We start from the raw sequence: 10494 nt of genomic DNA, 5'->3' as shown, positions 1-10494 counted from the left end.
CTAGATCCTCTACCACCATGGTCTACAGGCCCGGCACGGTGTGCTCATGCCACTAGCACGGGGTGCCGGCATGCACCATTCGCCCGACGAGGTGCCCTGAGAAGACATTTCCGGAACCCCGGCCCGATGTACTCCCGCCCTCATTCAAACTGCACAAAACCTGGTCCAGAGAGGATACTGTATACGGCATCGCAAGTACTTGGGCAGAAATAACACACACAAAATCCTCGTAGTATTCTTTCCAACCGCTTAGCTGGCTGCACTCACTCTCCCCATCTTGCGATCCGGAATGTCAACTGCAGTCATCTGGTCATGCTGGCCTTCGTTTTACCCTATCCCAAGGCAACGCTTTTTCGGAGGTACTCTCCCGCTCTAGCATCTCGTTGACAGCCTGTGGCCATGTAGGCAAAACGTCCGGTGATCCAGATCCACATTAGTCGCTTACTCAGGTCATTCGGCGCAGGACTCCCAAAGCCAGGCCCAGGACCTAGGACAAAGCGTAGATCAAACGGTGCTCCTGCCAGTGCCAGGCCCCAACGTGACTCCTGACGATGAGTCAAAGACACCCACACCGCTACAGACAGTGACTCTCAGCGCGAGCAGCTCGTCATTTCTATCTCCAGTCGAGAGACTCTGGACATTATTGCTTGCACCGATCAGTCATCATTATTTTCAACCACCATGACAATTAATTATGCCTGCTTGTCAAACTCAAAGTCAAACTGGGAGTTTACATGCAACATGGTGAAGTAAAGCGTACATAGCACCACTGTGATCGTGAGTCTGTGCGAACCTAAAATCGATTGCTCACCTAGCCACCCCATCCCACAGCCTCGACAGGGTGCGCACTGCGCAGCACTGCGCACATTCATCGCATGAGTCACTAGTATACTAGTAGTTGTTGGCGAGCGCGCGCTCTGCCAGCGATGCAGATTTTTTTCCACGGTCGTGATGGCTGCAAACCTGGCCTGCACGCAAACAGTGCAGTCGAAACATCCGAATGCTTACAAAAGTTGGGCTGGTTCGTCACTCGATCGAGGAAACACCATACTGCAGGCCTGAAAACTTTCTTGGCTAAAGGCACCAGTGATTGTGGTGCTGAAGTATATCCAATTTTCTTGCCGGAAAGACTGTTTGTTCTTTCCTCGAAGTTTGTTAGATGTCCCAAGAACAGCAGCTCGCCAATATCGAGCCTGCAGCAAAGCGTCCAAAGTTGGACTCCACAACGAACGGGAGCATGGCGTCTACAGAAATTGACGAGGGTCTCTACTCTCGTCAACTGTACGTGTTAGGCCATGAAGCCATGAAGCGAATGGCCTGCTCCAATGTCCTAATTTCTGGCATGAAGGGACTCGGTGTCGAAATAGCCAAGAACGTCGTTCTGGGTGGAGTGAAGTCTGTAGCAATTCATGATAGTGGTAATGTGCAAATCGGTGAGTTGTCTTCTCAGTATTTCTTTCGTGAGAACGACTGTGGCAAGAACCGAGCCGAGGTTACGTTGCCTCGTCTCGCCGAGCTTAACTCCTACGTGCCCATTAGGTCTCACACTGGCGAGCTGACTGAAGTATTCCTGCAACACTTTCAAGTCATTGTGTTGACCAGCTCGAGCCTTGAAGAGCAATTGAGCATTGGTGACTTTGCACATAAGCATGATATCAAATTGATTGTAGCGGAAACACGTGGTCTGTTTGCCTCCATTTTCTGCGATTTCGGCAAAGATTTTACCGTGGTAGACACAAACGGCGAGCAGCCCATTTCTACTATGGTATCAGCCATCAGCCAAGATGTAGAGGGTGTGGTAACATGTGCTGATGAGACCAGGCACGGTTTGGAGGACGGTGACTATGTGACGTTCCACGAAGTGAAGGGCATGACCGAGATCAATGCCTGCGAGCCGCGCAAGGTGAAGGTGTTGGGACCGTACACGTTCAGTATCGGTGACACGTCCGCCCTGTCTCCATATGTGGGTGGAGGCACTGCTACACAGGTCAAAATGCCCAAGGTCGTACACTTCTCGTCATTGCGTGAAAGCATGGCTGCACCGGAACACGTCATATCCGACTTCGCCAAGTTTGACCGACCTGGCCAGCTTCATCTGGGATTCGCCAGCATGCACGAGTACATCAAGGTGAATGGACGCTTGCCGCGGCCACGCCATGCTGAAGATGCCGATGCTTTCGTTGCCATTGTCAAGGAGCAAAACGGCAAGATTGCAGTGGCAGTTGAAGAAGTGGACGAGAAACTACAGCGACAGCTGGCATTCCAAGCCACCGGAGATCTGTGTCCTATGCAAGGTTTCATCGGTGGCGTAGCTGCACAGGAGGTGATGAAGGCCACCAGTGGCAAGTTCATGCCCGTCATGCAGCATTTCTACTTCGACGCTCTGGAGTGCATGCCGACTGACGAGTCCGTCCTGACTGAAGCCGAGTGCGCGCCGAGGAACAGTCGCTATGACGGTCAGATCGCTGTGTTTGGCGCCACGTTCCACGCTCGCCTGGAGAGTCTGAAGTACTTTGTTGTTGGTTCCGGCGCCATTGGCTGTGAGCACTTGAAGAACATGAGCTTGATGGGTGTCGGCTGCAGTCCTCAAGGCCATATCTACGTCACTGACATGGACACAATTGAAAAGAGCAACCTGAACCGCCAGTTCCTCTTCCGTCCATGGGACGTGCAGCAGATGAAATCCAACACAGCAGCCAAGGCGGTCAAGGACATGAACCCAGCCTGCAACATCACGGCACAGCAGAACCGAGTTGGACCCGACTCCGAAGACATCTACAATGACGACTTCTTTGAGCAGCTCGACGGTATCGCGAACGCACTGGACAACGTGGATGCGCGCATGTACATGGATCGCCGCTGCGTGTTCTACAAGAAATCCCTGCTGGAGTCCGGCACACTCGGCACCAAAGGTAACATCCAAGTGGTGTACCCTTGCCTGACCGAGTCCTACTCCTCATCGCAGGATCCCCCTGAGAAGTCCATTCCTATTTGCACGCTGAAGAACTTCCCCAACCTGATTGAGCACACCCTGCAGTGGGCACGTGACAAGTTCGAAGGAGTATTCAGCCAGACACCGGACACGGCACGGCAGTACCTGACCGACGCTAAGTTCGTGGATCGCACGCTAAAGCAGGCCGGTGTCGTGCCAGTGGAGACCCTTCAAAGTGTTAAGACCGCGCTAGTCGATTGGCGCCCGAGCTCTTTTGAGGACTGCGTCCGGTGGGTGCGTCTTCAGTTCCAGCAGCATTTCTCCAACCAGATCCGTCAGCTCCTTTTCAACTTTCCGGCAGATCAGAAGACCGACTCTGGAGCACCGTTCTGGTCCGGGCCAAAGCGTTGCCCTGTACCCATCGACTTTTCAACGGATGTTGAGACGCACCTGGACTACGTTGTAGCTGGCGCAAACCTCTTTGCTGGCGTCTACGGCATTTCTGGCACAAGAGATCGTGCTGCTGTTGCAGCCATTGCCAATGCCGTTGAAGTACCTGCATTCGTACCCAAGTAAGTTCTTCGTGCATTTGATTGACAATTTTGATATGAGTGTGTTGTAGTGGCATGTACGTGTATATGTACCGGATACGTGGTAGACGACAGTGGATTGAACAGCAGAAGACGTGTGTTTGTGTTATGTGAAATCTCACAACTACTGGCAGTACACTAACATCGCACTTATTCGGACCCCTCACTCTTCCAGGCAGTGTTGACAAGCACTTAACCCGTGCACGGGACTACTACTAGTAGCCCCTGATTTAGCGAGGGGGGGGGGGGGGGAGACTACTGAAATGAGCTGTGCCCGTCCACTTGAACAGCTCAACGTCATGGGTACTGTTTGTGCAATGCTAAGTGTACCCAGACCAGAATGTGTTGTGTCTGACACCGACGCAATCTCCATAATACGTGTACATGCATATCTTTCACTGTTACGGGTAGTGCCCAAAGCCAAGCTACCCGGATGACCAAGAGTTGAGTATACTTCACTGTGTGTGCGCTCCCTTTCTTATACAGTGCTGTAATCTACATTGTGTACTGTTGTCCTAGATGTCGGTTTCTTTATTTCCATTCGTGCTGTGCTTGCTGCATGCAGGTCTGGTGTGAAGATTGACGTTACAGAGAGCGATGCTGCTGCGTCTGCTAACCAAGTCTCGGACGAGAGCATGGTGAAGACGCTGCAAGCCAGTATTCCAGCACCGTCAACCTTCAGGGGTCTGAAGTTGACGCCAGTGGAGTTTGAGAAGGACGACGACACGAACTTCCACATGGACTTCATCGTTGCCACGTCGAATCTACGTGCAGAGAATTACGGCATTGCACCAGCTGACAGGCATAAGAGCAAGCTGATCGCTGGCAAAATCATTCCAGCCATCGCTACCACCACTGCCGCTGTCAGTGGCCTCGTCGGATTGGAAATGTACAAGATCGCTCAGGGTCATAATCAGCTTGAGTCATTCAAGAACGGCTTCCTGAACCTGGCACTGCCCTTTTTCGGCTTCTCTGAACCACTACCGCCTGCCAAGTCCAAATTCTATGACACTGAATTCTCCCTATGGGACAGCTTTGAGGTGAGTTTGGACACAGGTAGAGGGAGGGGATGTGTGCATAAAAGAGGAAATCTTACTTTCTGCCTTGGCAATGGTTGTTTTTGCACAATTTGTTCGAAATGGACTCCACATTTCAGTTGCACAACTCAGACAAAAATCTGTTTGGTCCAAGAAATTTCGTATGAAGTACGGGCCCCGTGGGATGCCTTCAAGCCGTTTTGGACGTTCCCCGCGCACGTCTTTGGCGAATGGAGGTAATTATAAAATGCGAGTGCGAAAATACTGCACCACGTGATATGAGTTTTTTGCCATCAGCTGGATTTGTTCCAGTCCCAGCCCGATCTGTAGGTTTGCGTACACGAAGCACAGTTCCTTCCAAAAGTTAAAGTTTCAAACCGTGGGAGAAATCGTGGTGTTTCAGTTGCCGCAGTGCACATTTAAAGCTGCATGATAATGAAGGTAGTGCTACGCTGGCCCATAGAAAAGAGAGCACAGTTGTACTTCAAAGTTTACTCTGGTTTTACTTCCCGTTATAGATCCAAATGCGCACGCTCTCGGAAACTTAGCTACATGTGCTCTTGATAATGACAATATGCCTCTGTGCTCCTAGGCTGTAATGAACTCTAGTTTGCTGCTGGTGTCTTTCAGTCTTCATTCTTGCGTTCAGTATAGGAGTGGTATTCCCTGCAGCACCAACTGTATTTTCTGTTGCTGTCTTTGTGCTGTTTTCTTTCCTACAGCTTAATGGTATGGAGTCTGGTAAGGAAATGACGTTGAAAGAGTTCCTGGACTACTTCAAGGACAAGCATCGGCTGGAGATAACCATGCTGTCGCAGGGTGTCTGTATGCTGTACTCCTTCTTCCTGCCACCTGCAAAGGCCAAGGAACGCATGGACTGGAAAATGACCGACTTGGTGCAGAAGATTTCGAAGAAGAAGTTACGCCCGCATGTCAAGTGCTTAGTCTTTGAGCTTTGCTGCTCAGACGTAAATGATGAAGATGTGGAGGTCCCATACATAAAGTATCGCTTCCGTTAGATCTAGACGCTATCCTCGTGGGCATCCATGATTTATCCATAGCCAGCTCATTTTTACTTGCTCCTTGTGTTCTTTTGCCATAACCAATGCAATTCAACCCAACGTTTGTGTCCTGTTCCACTGCTAATGACGCACTGAAATTAGGTATTTCATTTGCCCTGCTCCTTGTTTGCCTTTGCATTATTTTATGTGCTTTGAGGTACCATCGCATTTTTTTTATCACCTGTGCATCTTTCCATTATTAAATTTGTGTGACAACGTAGGTTTGACGTTAGCTGTATATTCTACCTGATCACTTTCCCTCTCTCGTGGCTCTGGTTGTTGCCCTTATCCCTTGCACCGTTTGTGCGTGCTTGTGTAATTATGTCCAAGCTCCCTCCCCTCTTCTGGCCTCCCTCTCCCCCCCCCCCCCTTTTTTTGGTTGCTGCTCACTTTGCACAATCTTTTACGCCTTCTTTCTTAGGACATGTACATTCTTCCTTGCATTCAATGGTGTAGGTACACAAACTCATAGTCTCTTCTTGTAGCCGCACCAATAGGAGAAACACAGGACGAGAGTCGGGGAGAAAAAGAAAACAGAATAAAACAATCAGTCATATTCCGAATCTTGAGATGCCACCTGGATTGTTTCGGCAGCACAGGGCCTAGGGTTGGGCAGGTTCAAAGCAACGAAAATGAACGGGAATAGAAGTTCTTGCAAACATCACCATTGATACAATAGAATCCAATCACCATGACCCTCAACTATGCCAATCCAACAGAACTCTGTATGTATGCAGCTATTAAAGCTGATGTTAAAAAGTTAGGCGAGCGACAGCACATTTACAGTTGTGTTCTGCTCTTCTGACACAGCCCAAGAGCTGCATTGTTTATCATGGGTTTGCTCAGGTGGCTTAGCACTGTGCTGCCATCCCAAGTGGACTGGCTACTGCCTGGTTAGAGGTAAGCTGATTGACAGCAAACACAAAAACAATGAGATGGAGATACAGCTGAGCATGGTGGTGTTCATGATGGCTTATCCTCTGCAGCTGCCGATGGCGGTGTGCTACTGGGCTCTTCCGTAGTCGCAGCAGCCGAGTCCTTCGCCGTGCCACTCGTCTGGCTCGGTTCCTCGGCCGCTCGTCCGTCCGTCAGTATGGAGTGGATGTTGTAGCGCTTGAACTTGTAGAAGTCCTTGACGACTGACATGCAGCACATGGTCTGGCGGTGATCAAACACCAACATACCCACATGCGTGCACACACACACACATACACACATGCGCACACACACATACATAGAGAGGAACACGTACAGATTCAATGTGCAGCTGGCATGGAACGGCATTTCACTTCACGATGTCCACTACAGTACATAGTTAGCTACTAGTACTCCCAACATGGGGCCCGGTACATGTGCGTAGAACTGAATGACACATGACCCATGCTTGCCATCCCCAAGTATTGCTGCCCCCTGAGATAAAAATAGAGAGGTTTTGTAATCTGCATTCCAAATTTTGACTCTGCCTTTCCGAAAAAAGCCATATTCAGCTTTTCCTTCCGAAAACGCGATTCAACTTACTTCTTACTTCGATTCAATTTACTTCTTACTTCGAAGTAGTTTCCATCGGTTGCCATGTGAAAACAAAGTGGTGAGCGTAGAAGGCGCCAAGAACTGAATTTTTTTCCGCATTCTGAATCTTGCGGCACACGCAAAAGTATTCAAAAATGCGCACCAAAACAGGAAAGAACCGAAAAGCGTATTTTTGGAAAACATGCACTTTCGCCACCATACTTTCGAAAGTTCGACTACTTTTTCGACCCCTGCCTCCAGATTCCGAAAATATTTCCGAAATTCGGAATGCAAAACCTCACTAATGTCAAGCTCAAAAGCCTCAGCGGGTGATACACACATATCTTAGGGTGCGTTCTTATATTCTCTAGCTTCTAGAAGAAGAAGAAAAGAGAAGTCGAAGAAACTGGGATTACTCAAGAACGGGTCTTGAAGAATTCGGAGATATTTTGCACATGTCAAGCAAAATGAAGCGTCAAAGGGGCCGCGATCTTGAGTGATGAATGTATGTGCGTATGCGAAAAGGGAAATGCGTACACTCATGATGAACACGTGGCTTTTAGTCGTAGTTCGCATGCGCTGATCCCAAACCGCGGGAATCTCCAAGTTTCAACCACCTCTGAAGCTTGGAGAGTTTGGAGAGCTTTGGAGAGCCTCCTAAAAGTCGGAGAGGATATAAGAACAGCTCTCGAACTTTTCCGAGAGGATTTAAGAACGCACCCATAGTCAAGTCCTTAGACCTGCCACGAGAATCACTACACTACAGAATAATCAAGATCAGGAATACACGGACAATTGTAACTGATACTATTCTTTGAAAACAAAATCACTGAGAGAGAGAGAGAGAAAAAAAAAGAGAGAGAGAGTGTGTGTGTGTGTGTGTGTGTGTGTGTGTGCGCGCGCGCGCGTGCGCAGCTGTGTGACTGTATTGAACACAGAGAGCTGTTTCGGCCCGGCTATTATTGAAACCATTCCCGAGCAGCCATCGCGATTGGGTCTGGACCGTCCACCTAGTCCAGAAGAGTTTGCAAAAGCTCTTCGTAGCCGCAGAGACTTTAGGCATTTAAATAATAATACACACAGCTCGCATCTTCCCTGAACTTGTTAGACTGGACCAGAGTCGACGCATCTGTCAACAGTGTCAGGCCAAGTTAGTCTATCTCCTGCAGCTTGGAGAGCGCTCTCCACGGAGAGATCCGCTGCCTTCAGGTCGCATTTTACCGGATGATAATCCATGGCAGTGCCGACTTACACAGACATTTGCTCGCAATTGTGACCTTGGTCTGGAAGGAGGGAGGCGTTATCGGTGCCTGGCGCAATGTGATATTAGTCTCAACTTCCCCTTTAAAGAAGGGAAGCCTTCATTACCGTGACAACTGGCACCGCGTTAGCCTATTGGGTGTTGTTGGGAAGCTCTTTGCTCGCGTGCTGCAAGACTGCCTCACCATCGTTGCCGAGGAGATCCTGCATGAGTCTCAGTGTGGCGTCCATCATGAAATGGGTTGCACAGACATGGTGCATGTTGTCCGTCAACTGATCGAAAAGAGTTCTGAGCACCGGTCACCTCTGTCTGCTCTGTTTATCGATCTGAAGAAGGCATACGACCAGCGGTCTCCAGTGCACAACCCTGGAGCCAGGGTTGTGCACTGGCTCCAGTCCTAATCAACATTTACTTCTCAGCGGCAATTACACACTGGCGTTCGAAATGCACGGATGTTGACACAACCGTTAAGCACAAGCCTGGACATAAACTCGTTGGTGATCACACTGCAAAGTTGTGGCTGCTTTCAACCCGTGTCACTGAGACACTTTTTGCTGATGATGCTGCAGTCTTTTCCACCACTCACCGAGGCTTCGAGTCGTCCACAACCAATTTAATCTCATGTGTTGATAAACGGGGTCTGACCGTCAGCGTGGCCAAACCAAAGGCATGGTGGCGAACACTCTGGAGAATGCACCAATGGTACCGGACGGTGGTGACACCATAAATTCTGTGGAATCTTTTACGTACTTGAGCGGTGTCATACACCGAATGGTTTATCTTCCCAAGACGTCCAGGCCCGCACTTGCGTGTGTGTGTTGTGTTGTGTGTACGCGCGAGCGCATGTACGTTTAAACTTACTTTGACGATTTCCACGGAGATGACTAGCACTGGGTTGGCAAGGTCGACTTTGTGCGCAATGCCACCCTCCACGGCGACATCTGCTACAGCCTTGATGATGGTGTCACGGTCCATGTCAGTATTGTTGCGACACTTGTACACAACACCAAACTGTGAACATATCAAATGTACAGAAAATAAATATAGTTTGGAAGAAGAACCACTGCAACAGCTATTTGAAAACATCAATCTTCTTTTGATGTTGGTCAGCAGTCCAAGCGTCAATCCTGACATCAATTAGGACCAGAACACAAGACATTCTACAACATTGAAATGGGCCAACTCTTTGCAAACTGTCGTCAACCACGTACCGTAGTCGGTGCCTCGCATGCTGGTTTGTGGAAGTGAGGTGCGAGGACACGCTTTGCTTGCTCGGTGATGCTGGAGATCGATGCATAGGACACATCGCTGGCAGGAAGGAAACGCTGGCAGAACCTACCAACACACACACACACACACACACACACGTGCGCACAACAAAGAACGTCACCGCAGGACAATGCATTCAAGCCTCTTTCAGTACTGACCCAGCACAACTTTCAATCGTTCTCAAAACAGTGCACTTTTCTTCGATCCACCCAATTGGTGTTGCAGAAAAAACAAGTGAGAGACTACAACGGTATACAGAGCACAGCTCTCTCGGTGTATTCTCCTCCCTAGCACTAGCTCGTTGAGGACAAACACTTACCTTGCTTTAGCCTTCTTTGTAGCCGACATGTCCTCCAGCATATCATGCACAAGCTGACACACATCGACCTCTTTGGAGCAACGGATGAAGATTACATTTTTCGCTCCGGATCGGATGGACTGAAAACGTCGTTGACCGGGAGCTGTCTGCTTCAAAGCCGCCACCTGAAGAAACCCAAGAGAAGACATAAAATATAGCAACCAAGACAAATTTGAAGCATTCACCTCAACCCTGTGATGAGCTTACAAGGAAAACAAGGCCGAAACACTCTAGGCCAAACAGAGCCTGGATTATAATATTATTAAAACAGTTCCGTCCTCCACTTTTCCAGTATCAGCACCCCCCCCCCCCCCTTCCCCCTTCCGGATAACAGGCTAAGTGCAATAAAACAAAAGAAGCAAATATGGCCAATCAGTAGCGGTGAAACAGTAGGCTATTGCTTGACGCTAATAGACGTACCTCCTTGGCCAAGGCTGCTTGGATGTCACCGTCCTCCTCCGGCTCACTGCCCTCTTC

At 49.3% G+C, this 10494-nt stretch overlaps 2 protein-coding genes across 2 annotated transcripts in view; one reads left to right on the top strand and one right to left on the bottom strand.

Moving 5' to 3' along the window:
- Positions 1-976: 976 nt before the first annotated feature.
- On the top strand, positions 977-6085 carry LOC135815834 (ubiquitin-like modifier-activating enzyme 1). The gene is made up of 3 exons (XM_065329177.1): positions 977-3504; positions 4088-4562; positions 5282-6085. Exons 1-3 carry the CDS (start codon positions 1160-1162, stop codon positions 5576-5578), a joined length of 3117 nt encoding a protein of 1038 aa, XP_065185249.1. The 5' UTR covers positions 977-1159; the 3' UTR covers positions 5579-6085.
- The window catches only part of LOC135815835 (THUMP domain-containing protein 1-like), a 5345-nt gene continuing 914 nt past the window's right edge, over positions 6064-10494 (bottom strand). Inside the window, exons 3-7 of the mRNA XM_065329178.1 lie at positions 10438-10494; positions 9979-10142; positions 9602-9725; positions 9252-9401; positions 6064-6778 (exon numbers count right to left, since the gene is read on the bottom strand). The exon at positions 10438-10494 is cut by the window's right edge and continues 54 nt beyond it. Of these exons, the coding sequence (XP_065185250.1) occupies positions 6584-6778; positions 9252-9401; positions 9602-9725; positions 9979-10142; positions 10438-10494 (690 nt within the window). The 3' untranslated portion in view covers positions 6064-6583. The remainder of the gene's footprint in view (positions 6779-9251; positions 9402-9601; positions 9726-9978; positions 10143-10437) is intronic.

This window comes from Sycon ciliatum, chromosome 4, assembly GCF_964019385.1.
Source record: "Sycon ciliatum chromosome 4, ocSycCili1.1, whole genome shotgun sequence".
Lineage (NCBI taxonomy): Eukaryota > Metazoa > Porifera > Calcarea > Leucosolenida > Sycettidae > Sycon > Sycon ciliatum.
Note: the sequence above shows the minus strand (reverse complement) of the source record. Positions and strands in the feature narration are given on the sequence as shown.